General features: G+C 37.3%; 5 protein-coding genes across 6 annotated transcripts; 2 read left to right on the top strand and 3 right to left on the bottom strand.

The window, feature by feature from the left end:
* The first annotated feature begins 6 nt into the window (after positions 1-6).
* LOC100181310 (intelectin-1b-like) lies at positions 7-1,161 on the top strand. Its single transcript, XM_002119165.4, has 2 exons — positions 7-565; positions 886-1,161. Exons 1-2 carry the CDS (start codon positions 56-58, stop codon positions 1,087-1,089), a joined length of 714 nt encoding a protein of 237 aa, XP_002119201.3. The 5' UTR covers positions 7-55; the 3' UTR covers positions 1,090-1,161.
* A 1,698-nt stretch (positions 1,162-2,859) lies between these two features.
* On the top strand, positions 2,860-5,566 carry LOC100178958. The gene is made up of 5 exons (XM_002119322.5): positions 2,860-3,279; positions 3,409-3,551; positions 3,699-3,847; positions 4,232-4,342; positions 5,311-5,566. The coding sequence occupies exons 2-5, from the start codon at positions 3,424-3,426 to the stop codon at positions 5,544-5,546; spliced, it is 624 nt and encodes a 207-aa protein (XP_002119358.1). The 5' UTR covers positions 2,860-3,279; positions 3,409-3,423; the 3' UTR covers positions 5,547-5,566.
* Positions 5,567-5,733: 167 nt separating this feature from the next.
* Positions 5,734-11,084, bottom strand: LOC100176638 (switch-associated protein 70-like). 2 transcript variants are annotated; one of them, XM_002119734.4, is made up of 11 exons: positions 9,768-10,458; positions 9,394-9,599; positions 9,008-9,337; positions 8,777-8,908; positions 8,019-8,144; positions 7,596-7,742; positions 7,117-7,276; positions 6,754-6,887; positions 6,452-6,615; positions 6,241-6,355; positions 5,734-6,126 (listed from the first exon to the last, which is right to left on the bottom strand). In XM_002119734.4, the coding sequence occupies exons 1-11, from the start codon at positions 9,889-9,891 to the stop codon at positions 5,956-5,958; spliced, it is 1,809 nt and encodes a 602-aa protein (XP_002119770.1). In that variant the 5' UTR covers positions 9,892-10,458; the 3' UTR covers positions 5,734-5,955. The 2 variants fall into 2 exon arrangements, with proteins under 2 accessions (XP_002119770.1, XP_018667207.1); XM_018811662.2 differs by lacking the exon at positions 9,768-10,458 and adding an exon at positions 10,963-11,084 and having other exon boundaries at positions 5,746-6,126.
* A 786-nt stretch (positions 11,085-11,870) lies between these two features.
* Positions 11,871-12,539, bottom strand: LOC113474172 (coiled-coil domain-containing protein 28A-like). The gene is made up of 2 exons (XM_026834076.1): positions 12,315-12,539; positions 11,871-12,083 (listed from the first exon to the last, which is right to left on the bottom strand). The coding sequence occupies exons 1-2, from the start codon at positions 12,537-12,539 to the stop codon at positions 11,871-11,873; spliced, it is 438 nt and encodes a 145-aa protein (XP_026689877.1).
* Positions 12,540-12,592: 53 nt separating this feature from the next.
* Positions 12,593-16,502, bottom strand: LOC100182089 (ubiquitin carboxyl-terminal hydrolase 48). Its single transcript, XM_002121431.5, has one exon. The coding sequence runs from the start codon at positions 16,179-16,181 to the stop codon at positions 12,948-12,950; it is 3,234 nt and encodes a 1,077-aa protein (XP_002121467.1). The 5' UTR covers positions 16,182-16,502; the 3' UTR covers positions 12,593-12,947.
* Positions 16,503-16,903: the final 401 nt, after the last annotated feature.

Raw genomic sequence — 16,903 nt, 5'->3', positions numbered from 1 at the left:
TGGTTTGTATACGATCCATGATACAAGTGGAATTCCCTATCCTGTATATTGTGACATGGAAGCAGACAATGGTGGCTGGACGCTTGTAGCTTCTGTGCATGAAAACTACATTGGCGAAGGGGTTGGTAGATGTACAGTTGGTGATCGATGGTCGAGTCAGCAAGGCAGCTCCCCGCTTCGACCAGAAGGTGACGCTAGCTGGCAAAATTTGAATACTTTTGGTCGTGCCGTGTCGGCAACCAGCGATGATTACAAGAGCCAAGCTTACTTTGAATTGCAAGCCAGAGATGTGATGGTTTGGCAAGTACCGAACGACACTCCTTTATCTGAATTTAGTTCTGAGGCTTATCTCAAATACCGAACAACAAATGGTTTTTTAACACGCTATGGTGGTAACATGTTCAAACTTTACTCTGTTCATTATCCCGTTAAATCTGGAGTCTACACTTTCCCGACAGACAGTGGTCCAAGTATACCGGTCGTATTTGATCAAGGATCTGCAACTTCACTTTTAGGTTACCTGCCCACAAATGCTGTCCCTTCCATCGAAGCTGGATACATACAAGTAAGTATAGTATGGTGGGGGAAGACGGTACACCTTTAGTACATAATATCCGAATATTCTGATCATGTTTTAAACAATTATAACAGCGGAAGAAGTGAGGATATTTTATAATTCTTTGAATGTCTTTTATTTACTACCAATTGGGACAAGAAAATAGAATGATAGGTGTCTCACCTTGCCCCACTCTACTAAATACTTACAATCATATATATATAGAGTGTTTTTTTTTACTACAATGCCACAAGCCACGAAAACAATGACAATCTACAGCGGGGCGTTTAAAACTATAGACCGACATAACTTTTCTTATTTGTCCACAGTTTCGAGCAATAAGCGTGCACCAAGACGCGTTTGCATCCTGCCCTGGTGTGCGAAACAAGCCATCATTTAACTATCCTTCGCAAAGCTGCTTAGGGTCTGCTGGTCGCACTGAGCACAGTAACATCCTGTGGTGGACTTTTCCGGCCTTCTGCACAACGGTCATGCAGCAGGGTCAGCATGGAGCGCTGAAAATACATTACTAAAATCTTCATTCCTTATATTTTATCGTTAAATATAAATACAGCATGCACAAAGTACACATTTCCTATATACCATTGTGAAGATTATTTGCGTATGGAACCATAGTTCATTTAGAATTCATTCACAGATGCACAGAATATTTGACAGGTACTGAATGATTTAAGGATAAAACCGGGCGTTGAAATTGAAACAACTTCAACAGACCTTGACCATGTTATATATTCAAATAACCCCAAACGATTTCAGCTGTTTATAAAATATAAGAAACTGTTTACAGAGGCTTTACTGTAAAAATATACCCGTGCCACGAATTTTCTCTTCAACACGTCCTTTCTAATCCAAAACGCGACAACCTCATTAAAGGAGCACGAACAATGGAGAACAAATAGACAACATTTTTTTCAGCCGCCGCCATGTTAAGCTAGAAATCACTCTAATTGATGTCGCGCAGCAGTATCGACCGGCGCACGGGTGCGAATTTATTTAGGACTAGCCGACAAAGGCGGATATATTTAGTCCGAACCGCCATAGGTTTATGGTCTGATCTGTGTTGCGCAAGCTTCCGTCATCCTGTGAAAACAAAATGTCGCTAAGCGGATGTTTCTATTTCTGAGAGGATTTATCCCAGCAGGGGTTCGATTCGAGATGACGTATTGCTTGAACCATACGTCATCTTTTTCTTAACTACTTTTCTTCACTTGATTGCGCAACCCTTAATTTTCATCAAATGTTGGCATTGGTTTAAAATAGAAGGAATTTTCTTCTTTAAGCCTGATGTATCGACTAAAAGCATTTATAGAAAGGGTTGGAATAATTGACGCTGTTTACACGACGAGCGATAAGCGTTGCACTGACTTCAAGTGCTTGTGGCGCTAATGGTCATTGCCAGGGTATCGTTAACGAGTTAACACACGGTCACTTGTTTTCAACAATGGAATAACGCATTCGCTTACACAGCTATGCTAACTGCCGTTGCCTTTTAATGCGCGCAACGCGTTACGAAAGCTGACGTTCCGGCGCCCGTCAGTCAAAGTGATTGACAGTCTTTTCACTTCAGTTCGGACGACCTTATGCGTTTCAATGTAAACAAGTCACGAAACGAAGTGGTTGCCCGGAAATACAAAGTAACAAGTTTGCCCGACTCCAGTTTATTAGTTTCCTGTTTGCAATATTTGGTCAAAGAATCCGCCTCGCCCCAAAACGGGACCCTCTCAATCTTTTTGGAGCAGTTTAAAATTTCTCCAGGAACGTAGCTGTTGACTTAAGAGAACGAAGCGACATTTCGGCAAAATACACAAGAAAATGCGATGGTAAACCTGTAGCAACCGACAGGGAAAGTGGAGCCACCTTCGACCTAATTGTAAATGTCAGATTTGAGAAGCAAATCACTTAGCGCACACATACACAGTTCAAACCAATAAAAGAACGATTTGTTTTGGGTGCTTGGGATGGTTTTCCGTTCGCATCGATTCGGAAATTTATCAACTTTGCCCTTTCAACTAGAACAAAATATATTTGTACTATGTTGCACTTTGTTAAAACACGCTGTAACATGTTTGCGAAACCTCTGGTTTACTAATAAATTACTAGGGTGAGGGAAGACGGGAGACCTTAGCATAAAATATTCAAACATCTCGACCGTGGTTTTAAACAATAAACAATGGTCTGCGAGAGTCGTGATGATACGATTTTATATAATTCTGTGAATGTTACTACCAAATATACGGTTTTATAATTCTTTGTTTGCTACCATATGGGATACGAAAATGTGTCTCATTCCCCCATCCTACTATATAAAAAGGAAAAAAGCTCGATAAGTTATTGAAACAGATCTTTTAAATATGCTACTTTGATATCAGTCAACATAGACAAGGATATGAAAATCAATATGCGATCCCGGTCAACTAATGCACTGTAAAACGATATGAATCGTCGCCAAAATTTCCGCCAATCATCGACGATTACCGTCAAAAGAAATCCGGAAAGAAACTGTTCGAAAAAAGGCGCGGTGATCGAAAATGGAATTGTGAAGCTGCACGGAAAAAAGCCGCAGACAGAGCAGGTGTACCATTTTCCAATGAGCCCTTATATACGGGAAAAAATCGTGTGTACTGACAGAAGAAAACATTGATTGAAGAGACAAGTTGGAATTCATTCTGCTTTACAATTTTACTACGGTTATAAAATAGGCGGTAAGTTATTTATGGTTCTTTACAGAGTTTCTGGGCATGTTTTAAAATTATCTGATGTACCTTTATAAAAAAATAATAAAATGTCCGGCGAACTGCAATCGTTTTAAACGAACTTTATGTACGTTTTAGACACTCGAAGAGAAGATGAAAATCACAGAAACTATGATTGCGTTTGTCGTTATTTTCTGCGTAACTTCCAGTTGCTTCGGTAAGAGTATTTCCAAAGTGTCTTCAAATGACCTCAATGAAAAAGCAAACGGACATTCTATTGTGTAAGTTACCTAAAAGATATTAAAAAATAACTAATTACGATAAATTTTAATCGTAGAAAAAACGCAAACGTTTATAATGCTTTGAATGACTTTCGAATTCTATTATTCGTTCATTAAACCCCTATTTAAAAAATATTTTTTTCTTAGGAAGCGACAAAGCAATGCAGACCTGAATTTGCAGAACAAGAAAACGAGGCACATGAACGAGCTTATTCGACAATATTACATCAGTTCAATATTAAATGAAATCAAAGGGAAAAGAGATCAACGCCAACCTTTGACGGCAGATGAAAAAGGTGGTTTTTCAAGTTCATAATTAAAGTGTTTTCAAACAAAATATAGTAGGGGGTGAGATAGGACATGTTTTATTCTATTTGGTGGTAAACAAAGACTATTTACAAAAAAATAACGACTCTTAAAAGCGGTGTTAATTGTTTAAAACACGATCGGGAAATATGGGATTTCGGTGCTATAACAGCATCCCATCTTACCCCACATTATTACTTCAGATATTGATCTGTTTGTACTATACCTTGTTTGTACACCATATCCAAAAACTACAGCGTTCATTTGCTTTCGCAATAATGCTCAAGAAAGAAAGCAAATCGTGTTGTGCTGGTTTAAATAATAATAACAAGCTCCACCAATTAGATTCATTTATTTTAAAAAATGTGTTTCAGCTACCGCGTGTAGACATGCAGTCCAATACTGCAGGGTTGGGCAAGTTGAGGAAGACAACGGAGCTACATATCTCGTTGATCAAAAAAGGGATATCGAAAATGGCTACCCAGGTAACACTCGTCAGTGGGGGTCAGACAGCTATGGATTAATATAATCCAAAAAATTGACAAAACAGACAAATTGATTATTAGGCGCTGCAGGTGGAACACTGACGTCACATATCTTAGTAATGAACAAATTGCAATCTTAAGAATTCTCACATGGGATAAAATACGAACAACTTGGATTGAAATGACAAGTAATTGGAAGTCGACCTCGAAATCTTCTATAAAAGTGTAGATAATCACGAAAGATGATTATACGCATATACCATTTGTAAAATCCAAAAAAGGTTTAATATATTAAAAGGCTGTCCCGTAGACCACATAGGCCTAGCAACCTAAATATGCTAATAAATGAAATACAGGTTTTCTTACGGCTGGGCTTTCACATAATGTTTGCCACACATGTTAAATTAAAATACGACAAGGAAAGATGATTCGTTGGCCAATATTGATCACCTATACTTAAAATTCTTTTTTGTCTACATTTGATTATCGTACCGTGGGGTAAGATAGGACACCTTTGGCATATAATATCCAAATATCCTTATCGTGTTTTTAACAATTAAAACGGCCAATTGGGAGTCGTGAGGATGCGGTTTCAGGAATGTTTAAATATTGTTTGTTTACTACCTAACCCCAATAGAACAAAAAATGGATTAATAACCTGTCCCATCTTACCCTGTCCTACTATATAAACTAATAAATGCTAACGAATTATTTGAGTTGGTTTATTGCCCAACAAAGGCGATTATTATACCCGACACAATTCTTTTGTCAATGGCCGAAGACTATAGCGTTGTAGAGTGTTAAGTTTGTGTGCCCGCTATAATCGTTATGCATTTTTATTTTTGAAACGTGTGATGGGCCTTAGGGTTAGGGAACATTTTCCCCACCCTACTATATATTATTTTTACTAAAACGATTTTTGGCTTTCTCGTTTAAAATGCGATAAGTTTTTGTTTTGGTTTCTACAGATATGGATAATACAGAGCAAAACAATTCTGTTCCTAACGAACCTTGTCTCTCTGTGTCGGCGATCGCAAAACTTCTTACAAATTCTCGTGGAAACAGCGCCAATCAGCGGACGATTGACACTTCGCAAAATGGCCACACGGATGGAGAAACGTTCGACATGTACACAAACGGTCAAAAAGACCTCGCATCCCACTTGTTCCAGTTCTTTCAGGATCAGTACGATTTAACCCAGTAACTTATAAACGTTTCTTGAGGCTATTGTTTGTCCAATGTTTATGTTCGGGCGACGGACCACATAGGGACGAAGAGAAAATACATTGACATTTATCTTACAGCAGTGTAAAATATCCAACAGACAATATATTTTGCGACGCTTTGATTCCGTTGCGTCAGCAGTGTATGTAAATACTATTTTTTTGAATAAATGTCGTGTTTAAGCAAAACTGCTTGGCTTTATTGTGGCGTAGAAAATAAACACAGTGAGGAATAAATAAATTCGGAATAAGGGAAAGGCTCTGTAATATTAGGTTGGCGAAAAACAATGATATAATGACCGTGGAATGCCGATATTTGGTTGGATCCTGCAGTTCGACGCTGCGATGGAGAATCTTAATGCACTGGTCCATCACGTGGAGTGGATGACGTCATCTGAGTGACGTAGAATCCGGGAGCATGAGTAGCGACATATCGGATGCAGTGGATGTGGTTTCTGACGAGGAGAAAAGCTCGAAAGAATATTCGGAAGTCGAAGGTCGCTGTATCGTAACCTGCGGTTTGGTGGAACAAAATGAAGCATCGGGAGAAACTTTCAATTCCTGCGGGAAATATATGAAGAAATTCTGGTAAAAACAGCCCACATTTCTTGATGTTGTATATCGGATACATGAATACTGAATCTATTTAAACCCGAACCATATGACGCGACGAACCTGAAGTCGCTGTTCAAGCTCCCTTTCTTCCTCCAGAAATTGCTGATCAGAAGAAGTAGTGACGTCACTGCTTGCGTCACTGGCTTCGCTCATATTGTTGTGGTAATGTAAATATCTGGAGTAAAGAGAAGTTTACGACGTGATTTAAGCTATTAACACACCTGAACGTCAAATGCGTTGTCAGGTGAAAATGACATATTTGTGAACTTACAGCTGCATAAGTTTATTTTCCCTCGCTTGTCTGTTTGCGTGCCGGCGTTTGAGTTGTATTGATTCAAGGCTTTCATAAATTCTGTCCATTCTAATCAACATGGACATCTGCGCCTCGCGTTGTTTTGCTCTCTCCCCTAAACCTTGTTCAATGTGCGATCGAGCCTGGTTGAAAAGTTCCAGTAAAATATTAAATTAAACGAATTTTGTATGCAACTATCTATAATTAACGAAATTTTGTAAAAATTAAGTGCTAAAAATCTTTACAATTCGAATTTTAAATGTAAAAAATGACGTCGTCACCTTTTTCGCTTCTACGAGCCTCGAGTAAGTTTCCAAAACATCTCTCTTCTTTGTCCAAACTTCTTTTGCGCTTTCTCTTCTTTGAAATCTCTCGTTCCTTCGTTCACACACCTCACTCATTTTCGGGGACATACCTTAAAAACAGATCGTCGCAATTTTAGTGACAAATGGTTGAATGTATAGTTGATTACGGTATATATACACGACCGTCCAATGGTCTAAACATATTAATGATTTGTGCTCGTTGGCGGGTCCGAGGTGTATGAAACTGAACACCCGTATTATAACGGCGGTCGTTGCCTGGCCACGCGAGGAAAAACAATTTTTATTTATTTACTCAGTAAACACACCATCACTCCTCACCTGTGTCGAATATTTTGATAGCCACGTCGATAAGTGATATCCACGCGTGGGCACCATAACCATCTGCAGTGGCTAGTTCATATTCGCTGGTAATATTATAGTCTCCTTCCTTTTCAACAATGCGGAAGCGTTGCTTGTGTGAATTGATGCTTGGTAGTGACTGTGTGGTTGTGGTTCGTATTAAAGATAGAAATATGGAGTAAAATTAACTCGCACAATTCAGCGGGTGGTTTTTCGTAAATACGCTATTTGATATTCGGTGTTAATCAAGACACCATTTGATATTCAGTGGTAATCACTCACGCGTTTTTACTCTCATTACAGGTCTAAAGTTTAAGCCAACATCGTGAAGTTACTATTTTGTAGATTATAATTTATAGTTTGCATTTGGTCAAAATGACGCAATTTGAGGTCAAAGCTTAAGCCAGCATCGACATTGAGCGTTCACATCTCACGTATTTGTTAATAACTAGGCTTACCTCAACATGCATATTCCCTGTCAAATAAATTTGTTCTTTGACGTACTGCCCAAGTACTGTGACGTACAGGGTGAGTTTGGTGCCACGCAAAATCGCCCAACGTTTTTTCCAACTATCAGCGCCAGGTCTCCTCGAATACAACCAACCCTATTAATGCAAACGCATGACTTCCATAGACTGTTGTTAATAGTTTAAAACACGATTAGGATATTTGAAAATTATGTACTAAAGGTATCCCATCTTTCCCCACAGTACTATATACTGTTACAGGTTATGCAATACGACAAAAAAAAAGTAAAAATGTTGGGAGAAATTTACGATAACAAATAGCCACACAAACGTTTGATGTTTAAACAGTTTACAACGCTTAATTACACTGCTGACAAAATACAGTGTTCTAAAATGGAGAAAATGCTGACTTACCGTTTTCATGATTTCGGAGTACTCGGTCAAACATAACCACTGCATTGAACGATAGAATGCATGGGAACGCGCTACTTCGGGACCGATCATATCCGAAATCACCGATAACAGCTGCTGGAATGTTACCTGGAAAAGGGAAATGTATTTTGCGATAAATATGAAGTTGTTTTCCAATACTCACGAGATACTATATGTTGATAGGTTATTTTACTTTTATACATCAAGTATTTAAAGCTTAAACTATGCCTAGTTAAACATATTATGCGGTTACCGTTACCAATTATATTGTGGTTAACACTTAGACGGAAAACTGCAGACACAGGTGTTTCGTGTTAACTGTCTGTCACCTTTGTGCGAACCGAGACTGATAAGTAAAGTTGGAACAAAGGATATCGAGATTGTCGTGAACTGTTTGGGGTCGAGTTTTATCATCACTAACGTGTAGCCAATTACAGGAAAGGCGGGATGTTCAATTAAACCAATCACAACAGGCGGTTACGTCCCTGCAACCAGACTCGGGAAATGAATTATTAATTGCATTTGATGTGACGCTTAAGCTACCGCCCAAACGTCTTCAACACGTCTGCTCTAAAGCTAACAAATTAGAGGCCAGATTATGCCCATGAGAATACGCACACACACACTTAACTATTCCCAAGTGACAAGTTAAAAAGGAAAGGCGAATTTTCACTCCTGGTTTTCCCTATGCGGGACATTTCTGATTCATTCAATGTAAAAACTGTATATTGCAATAGTACCTGTAATGGTGGTAGGGGTTCGTATTCGTCGTTTGAATTATCGTTATATTGATCGCCATGATACGAATCATCGTGATTTTGTTGCCACTGGATACCGAGACTGGCACATAACTTTCGTAGCAATAACTCTGCCTATGAGAAAATACAATTAAATGGCTGACATGAAGTTTAGCATGTTACACGGTATAAAACGGAGTATTTACATTGTGTTCATTCAGTTTCGACGCTTACCTCTTCATAATCCATGCTTGGTGGATAAGTATTTGGTTCTGAGAGTTTGTTGAAAATGCAGAACAACCAATACAAAGCTTCTGCTAGTTCATTAGGTACCACAGAGTCTAGGTTGTCGACTAGTGGGTTGTTAAGATACCTATGTCTACATAATGACCAGCATGTAGCGCATAGTTTGTCCGCATCTATTGTGAGTTGGGTTGCAGTTTCCATGACATATTTCTTGTACTCGAAGAAAGGGACTTGAGCATATTGTAAGAACTGTTTTTGAACTACAACATCTGTATGGTATTCTTCTCCCAGTAAGTCAGTCAATGAGCTTGTCATGTTCTATAAATGTTTGTGTTTGGTAATATGTTAGATAATACATAAAATATTGTAAGTACCAGTAATCGACCAAGAAGAACTTTTCCGGTTGCTTTCAAATCCAACACTGAGAAAGCATGCCAAATTGGATTCAGTGTTGTATCACTGTAGCATTTATGAGTCACTTGTCCGTTATAAAATTGAGGGCTGGTAGAGCAGTTAAGAAGACTTGCACTGTCTGGCATACTACAGTTATTCACAACATCAGCCACATGCAACTGTGAAACTGAAAGCAAAACATATTGTTACACATATTTACATAAATCATAACAATTTTATTCTCAATAACCTACTTATTTTAACAAGTACACTATATACTAGAGTTTGTTCTATTCATAATCTAAATATTATTATTGATAATCATAACTAAACAAACAAAATATGTAGTATTTACCTAGTACATCTTCAAATTCAAAGTTTGGCTGTGGTAGGGCTACCATATCTAATGACAACGGTTTCTTTCTGCTTCTCATTGACAAACGTCTCAAACTTTTACCACGAGAAACCCTTCTCTCCATGACTTCTAATTGCAGATAATAAAACTAACAACTCCACAAACGCTGCAACATAGACAATAGGTCTTATCATAAACAGAAGCAGACAGTCAGGTTCCTGTGTACTGGATGTGCACTGCTTTACTATTATATCAGCACTATCTTTCCTAAAATGATTGTAATGTACATGAAGATTTGGCATCAATACCTACACATTCCACTGTATTGTCTATTTCTGCTTGGTAGCTTCACAAAAGGTAAAAAAACCTAACACTGGTTTCTACACCAACTAACTCATTTAGCATTGGAAAACAAGTGTGGAATAGAGGGGAAAAAAAGAATAATTAAGTGGTCTTGCTACCTGCCAGACAGCTAGATCTAATATCACAGTGGGGTGCCAGCCTCTTAACACCATGCTTACTACTGGCTGGCGACTGAGTGCTATTAACACTTTGCATCACTTCCTGTAGCCATTTACTACAAAGGATCTTGTCACTATAGATAGTTGGGCTGTGTGTTTCTTTGAAATGTTTAGGATGGTGCAGTAACATTTTAAAATGTATAATGACGTGTACTCAGCCCACTTTCTAAGAAACAAGTGGTTTCACCAAAATTTACTCTGTTACACCAGAATGCCTTGCTACTACTATCTGACCTTTAAACTGCAAGATGTTACATAAACTATAATACATTGCACTCAATATATTTGCAATCTAAATAGTGCACTGCTTTTTTTGTAACGTGGTAATTATCCACCTACTACATAACCTAATTTAGGAACTCCACTGTTTAAAGATAGTTTTGCTCTAATTATTTTTCACAAATCTTGATGGTACTTTTATTGCAACTAACCTAGTATGTAACTACCATGTAACTAGTTCACCACGCTATTTAGGGCAGGACACAAATGCAATGTAAACAAGTTTCCTGTACTACACAGCATAATACAAGACACCACACGCAGCTCAAGATACATCTGCCTACACTTTACTATGACGACTGCATAACTCATGCGTTGTTGCTCTGTGATAAGAAATCATGTAACACAAGCGTGGGTACATTCAACCAACACCAAACCGCAACACATGTTATTACCAGATCATACATTCCGGAACTCAAGTGATTTCAATATGATGTCATCAGTAGCTTGGGCAAATTTCTTCATGAATTGAGTCACAGTGCCGGATAATTAAGGTTGATATCAAGTGCTTTATTACGTAAGTGCTTGATTGCAAGGCATACCTAAAAAATAACTTGGCATTACACATTATGATTGATGTCATGAGTGAAAAGCTTGTTATTTTATTCATTGCAACACATTTGTTGCACTAGCCTATAGCGAATTCAGTCATATCATTAATAGTTGGTCAAACTAATGTGTCATAATTGCATACACTACGCATTGGTGTATGATGAGTATTAATTAACAACATGGTGTTTTTCAGTATTAAATTAAAGTTGTATATAGTAATAGTACTAAGTAGTGTGGGTGAAGATGGGACAAAACAAAGAAAATTCAAAGACTTATACAATCGTATCCTCACGACTTCCATTATCCATTGTTAATTGTTTAAAACCTGATCAGGATATTTAAATATTAGGTGATAAGGTGTCCCATCTTTCCCCACCCTACTATATGTGTAAAACAGTAACAAAACAAAAAATATATATAATATTAATATTAGACTCACAATTGATTTTTAAGACTTCTTTCCATTTTTACAGTAACAGCAGGACAATCCAGTTCATCTCATCCCACTGGTTTACTGTGTATAGGTTGTTATGATTAAAATAATAACATAATTTTAAAAAAATAAACAGAGAATTTTACTAGTTACCTGAGGGGTTTCCATTATTAGAGTGTTAATAAAGTAGAGTTTCACCAAGCAAGGAACATCAAACAATAACATAATTAGGCTTATATAGTTATATAATTTATAGAGAAAAACAACAACACAATATACAGCAAGAGCAATAAAAGTTTTGTGAGGTAGGATTTTAGTTTATTGGGAACCACCCATAACTTGTGGTGGTATCGAACGCACAGGACTTGTGGGTGAAGTGTTAAGGGGTCTAATTGCTCCACTGAGGTCATCTAATTTTTGAAGCAGTGTGTCCATGTTGTTTTCTTGCACTTGAGCAATGTCAGGCGAGTCATCCATTTCATCATAGTTAACTTGACTGTCAAGACCAAAATGCAAACGAGCCAATTTACCCTGAAGCGGAATGGTATATTGCATTTATTTTCAGCCACACATAAAAAATCCCCCACCCCCAAAAATATAATCACCCACAAAGTAACATACATGGTAACCCGTAAGCTGGCAAGAGGTGAACACCGGTGTTATAACGACTGTCTTTTCCAACCATGCCAGGATAAAGTAAGTTACATTTATTCCTTTATTCAAAGATCAAATTACAAACAAAATTTAATATTATTTTCAAACCTGCATTGCACGAATATTTTCCATTTGTTGGATTGTGTTGAGTTCACCAAATGCTTTGAGCTTTCCCCCTCGAAATGAAGCAAGGAGCTCTTTCAGATCTTTTTTCATCAACTGTATATCAGCAAGATCAACCAAGAATGAACAGTTGGAATCATGTTTAGTGTGGCCACTAATGTCAGTGTTAGACGTGTTCAGAACTAATGAATTATCACGTGAAGCAGACATGGTAGCTTAAACCAGGTAGGATAGAACCAAATTTCAGGTAAAAGCAGTTTAACCTGAAAATAGGGTGAACAATAGAATTTTAAAACTGTGGTGGTAACTGGTTAGTACTTTAATAGCTAAGCCAATTGTTTCAAAATAGATTAAATGAAAAAAATTCAAAATACATTGAAAAATGTTGGAGTTTTAACATTAAAGATAAATGTTAAACAATAACAACAAATTATAAGGTTAGTGTGCAATACAGAATTAGTTGAATACGAAGCTATGACATTTGCCTAAAACTGAAATAAATAACGAAAAAAATGACTATCAAAAATGAATTATTTGTGAAAAAATCATTCTTTTGAATGATGTAATATTTATTCAAAGAAATAACTTGGCTGCTGTTATTACATTTAGATGAATAAACTAGTGATAACCAAGTAGTCCAGTGCCTTGAAAGCCAGTTTCAGGTTCTGTTGTTTTAACTGATTCATAAACAATCAGTGCACTGTCTGGTGCGGGTATGTCCTCCACAAGGTTCAAAGTACAACCTGGTATAATCTTTAGACTTTCCAAAGTCCAGTCATCGTGAGTTAATTTCCGACCATTGAGCCAAAGGTTCTGGTCAAATGGAGGAATTGAGAATTGATTCATTATTCGAATTTTCAGTTCTTTTAAAGTTAGATTGGAGGACAGGTTACTTAATTTTTTTTCCCCTCGTACGCATCTTCGAACCCTTTTTCCACGCCTTGTTTCCTTGGGCAAAGTTTCAATGTTTTTCGTTGATAAACTGCAAAATTCTTGGGAGGGTTGAGTAGATTTTAATACATAGATCTCACCATCGTCATACTTGCACATTTCTTCAAATCTTTTTTGTTCCAACCCTTTCATGCAGGTTGCACACAGCCCTGGTGAATATACCAATCGCGCTACTGGTTTTGGTATATTGCATTTATTTTCAACATTTGTTTTTGCAGATTGATTTTCTGCATCTGATTTAATAATAACCGAAGGGGACTGATCACTGCCAGTTAAGTCAACAATTTCAGTTCCATTTGTTGAAGCATTTCCATTTAAATTGGTATGATCCATGTTTTGAAGTACCACAAAACACTCCGATGGGAAAGTTTTGCTGATTTGTATCTCATGATCAACACTAAAATTTTCCTTGATGTATCGCCATTCTGAACACCATAGCACCTCGCACTGTTGTTCACAGTTACTCACAGTGCTTTCTGTAGATTTAAGATTCAATGCTGGATCATAAAGAAGCATGTTATGTGGACAGAGGAAATTTTTATTAATAACTGAAACAACAGGCTCATTCTTATCAGGATGGCGAACAAAATCCTTCCAATGATCCACAAACTGAGAAGGAACAATAAAGAACTCTGTTTGATTTGCCTGCTGCTTTGAAAACTCAACATCGTATAAAAACGCAAGTGATGGACGGTTTTTGTTTAAAAATAATTGATGTAGATTGGCTTTCTGAATCGCTGCAATTTCTTTCCGTGTGGTTAATTCCTTTTCATGAAATAAGACATCTGATTGACAAGTGGTACAGGGATCTGCACTTGCATACTTGAACTCAACACAATCAGGGAAGTAATGATGTAGTATTTCCCAAAGGTAATGAGGCACAAGTTGAAATGCAGACTTTTCAATGGTTAAATGATTATGATTGCATAACAGGTCAGAGTTAAAGGTCTCATCAGATTCATCTGAGCTCTCATTGTTTCCAGTTGCATTGCTTTTACTGTCAGTTGAGTCTGCCATGATATTATTATTTGAGGTTGAAGCATATTTTTTTAGAACCTCCTGCATTGCTAAAGAGCGCCACCTTTTGAGAGACTGTTTGCCCACATAAAACAAATCTGTATCCATTTCTGTACTTCCATTCTGTAACGTTTTAAGTGATTCGGAAACAAACAAATTGTCTTTTTTTAGCCTTTTCTTTGCCTGTATGAGCAAACAGTGGTTTTTAACACAAGCATGACAAAGCATTGAATCGGGTATAGGCTTGAATAATGGGTAAGTGCTTTGAATGATATCTGCAGCACTTTTTGGTATGTACTTGAGCGTTACAGCTTTGTCCACTTTAAGATTTCCATGTTGACATAAGTAATTCACCTCTGGTTTAAAAACAGCATCCGACTTGGCCGAATTCATAAACTGTTTCAGGACTTTTGTCGGCAACAAACGGTGTCCAAAGTTTTCTTCCGAATGTAAAAGATGAATAAAACGAATCATATGCTTTCTTAGTTCTACATCCTTCAGTTGTTTTTCTTCGGCTTCCTTACGAATTCCTTTTAAACGAGTTGCTTTCACTGCATTGTGCTCATCCACAAGCTGCTGAACTGTAGCAGGAACTGGAACCATTGCCAGGTTTTTGTCAGACACCTTGGTATAAACCAACATGTAGACATCTTTTGAAGAATGATTTCCTTTTAATAATTTCATCTTTTTCGGAGCAGGTTCTTGCAGTAGTTCTGTACAAACAGTATCCTCTCCTTTGTAACTGTCTAAGTCAAGCTTTTTCCCACTTTTCATTTTGGCTACGACCTCATCATTGAACTTGTACCAGTTCCCACTTTCAGGTTCCAAAATATGAGCTACGAAGTGACCTGAAGATGCACTCAAGCCTCGATGTATAAGAACAGCAGTCAACTTGTACTGTGTATCACTCTGAGATAGCGTTGTTACATTCTTATCAACCATGGATGACAAATCCAGATGATCAGGAAATGTTAAACTTGTCACAATTTTCTGACGCCTTTGGCTCGACCTATCATACACAAAACGCAACAACTGCAGATTTAAAGTTTCAGGTAGCTTTTTTAATGCGATTTTCCTCAAAGCATCTTGTTTGCTTTGACATTTAGTGCAGTAGTACTGATTCTCACCCACTAGTTTCTCCTCACGCAGAAACTCCAAAATACAACTTTTCAAATCCTTGTGTCCCTGAACGTTCAAATCAAGTTCATAAAAATTAGACGGTCGTTCAGTAACAGACTGACAGGACTTACAAACAGTAACATATGTGTACTGCCCACAAAACTGCTCCTTAATGACTTGAGACAGGGAAGGTGTGTTTTCCAGTAAACTAAGGAACAATTTTGAAAACTCCTGTGCGTCCTGTTGCAAATCAGTGGCCAAACCAAGACACTTAATAAAATGAGACGGGTCTACGGATTTTGAAATGCTGCTTTCTAATAAACCGAATATAAGCTGTAATTGGCCACACAATGTTTGCTGCAGAGCAAGGTCCTCATCTTTGTATTCCAAGTTATAAAGAGCATTCCGAAATGAGACATTATGATACCACAACTGCAGATAGGTATTAACATAACAAGTAGCTCCCAGATTTTTTAGACCAACCAGCTCCCCTTCTTTCCTTTTTTCTGCTTCAATCTGTTTCTCCAATTTCTGTTCTATGTTTTCCCACTCAAGGTGAGAAGGAGAGCTCAGCCATTGAGCTTCCCCCAATCCAAACAGACAAGTAGGTTTGGCCTGGCAGTTTTTTCTACATGATGTGCATTTTGGTAGATTGAGCCTGTAAGCCGTTCTTACTTCCTTGTCACCAATTTTTGAAGGATCAGCATCATCCACCCACTGCCATACAAGAGGCTCATTGGATTTGTTTGCACTCTTCCTTCCCATTTATCATTGTTTAAAAAATCCAGTGCCAGCAGTTGTTCTATGCATTAATACATGTATATCAAATATCACCAACTAAATTGTTGTTTGATTTTCCTAAACAGAATACGTTAATGGTTAAAAATAAGGATAGTGGTGTATCTTATCTTGATTTCATCGCAAAATATAGGACACGGAAAAAGACTACGCTCTTATAATGATATTACCGCTATTATACATTTTAGACAGGAAACTACAAAAAAAAAAACAGACAGCAACAGCAAGTAGAAATTAATAAAAATAACATTCGACAATATATATATTAATAACTAAAATAAAACAGAACTAAACCACTTACTTACTAAATACCGGAGTTTTAAATACACAAACAAAAACTTTTATTTAACTTCGTTGATTACGGAAATAAGCGCAAAAATGCGCCAAGTCATATTTTCTTGGCGCGAAAAAAAAACAGTGAGTCAGCAAATACTTGGTATTTCTCCCAGGTTCGAGAACACAGTTTCGAAATTTTGTCATTGGTCATCGACGCTTCATACCCAAGCGGAACTAAAGTTAAGGTATTATTGGATTTCATGTTAATAAATGTCAATAATTTTTGTTTTTCTCCCTTTATTTTTAATTAAATTAATGTGATTTGCTTACTCAAGGCATATTACAAAAAAATGTATTAAAACCTGGTAATTTAATTACATAAAAGATTTATGTGAACCAGCATGAAGACTGCT

The sequence above is a fragment of the Ciona intestinalis genome, chromosome 4, assembly GCF_000224145.3.
Source record: "Ciona intestinalis chromosome 4, KH, whole genome shotgun sequence".
In the NCBI taxonomy this organism is placed as follows: Eukaryota; Metazoa; Chordata; class Ascidiacea; order Phlebobranchia; family Cionidae; genus Ciona; species Ciona intestinalis.
Note: the sequence above shows the minus strand (reverse complement) of the source record. Positions and strands in the feature narration are given on the sequence as shown.

What these genes read in the sequence shown, in the direction of transcription:
- LOC100178958 (XM_002119322.5), top strand. Translation starts at nt 3,424, where the DNA reads ATGAAAATCACAGAAACTATGATTGCGTTTGTCGTTATTTTCTGCGTA. An exon ending in GCAAACGGACATTCTATTGT is followed by an intron (nt 3,552 to 3,698) that starts GTAAGTTACCTA and finishes TTTTTTTCTTAG; the next exon opens with GAAGCGACAAAGCAATGCAG. An exon ending in TTTGACGGCAGATGAAAAAG is followed by an intron (nt 3,848 to 4,231) that starts GTGGTTTTTCAA and finishes AATGTGTTTCAG; the next exon opens with CTACCGCGTGTAGACATGCA.
- LOC100181310 (XM_002119165.4), top strand. Translation starts at nt 56, where the DNA reads ATGGAAGCAGACAATGGTGGCTGGACGCTTGTAGCTTCTGTGCATGAA. An exon ending in TCGAAGCTGGATACATACAA is followed by an intron (nt 566 to 885) that starts GTAAGTATAGTA and finishes ATTTGTCCACAG; the next exon opens with TTTCGAGCAATAAGCGTGCA.
- LOC113474172 (XM_026834076.1), bottom strand. Translation starts at nt 12,539, where the DNA reads ATGTCTGCTTCACGTGATAATTCATTAGTTCTGAACACGTCTAACACT. An exon ending in AAAATATTCGTGCAATGCAG is followed by an intron (nt 12,084 to 12,314) that starts GTTTGAAAATAA and finishes ATTCCGCTTCAG; the next exon opens with GGTAAATTGGCTCGTTTGCA.
- LOC100176638 (XM_002119734.4), bottom strand. Translation starts at nt 9,891, where the DNA reads ATGGAGAGAAGGGTTTCTCGTGGTAAAAGTTTGAGACGTTTGTCAATG. An exon ending in TGAATTTGAAGATGTACTAG is followed by an intron (nt 9,600 to 9,767) that starts GTAAATACTACA and finishes TTTTGCTTTCAG; the next exon opens with TTTCACAGTTGCATGTGGCT. An exon ending in GGCTCGTAGAAGCGAAAAAG is followed by an intron (nt 6,616 to 6,753) that starts GTGACGACGTCA and finishes CTTTTCAACCAG; the next exon opens with GCTCGATCGCACATTGAACA.
- LOC100182089 (XM_002121431.5), bottom strand. Translation starts at nt 16,181, where the DNA reads ATGGGAAGGAAGAGTGCAAACAAATCCAATGAGCCTCTTGTATGGCAG.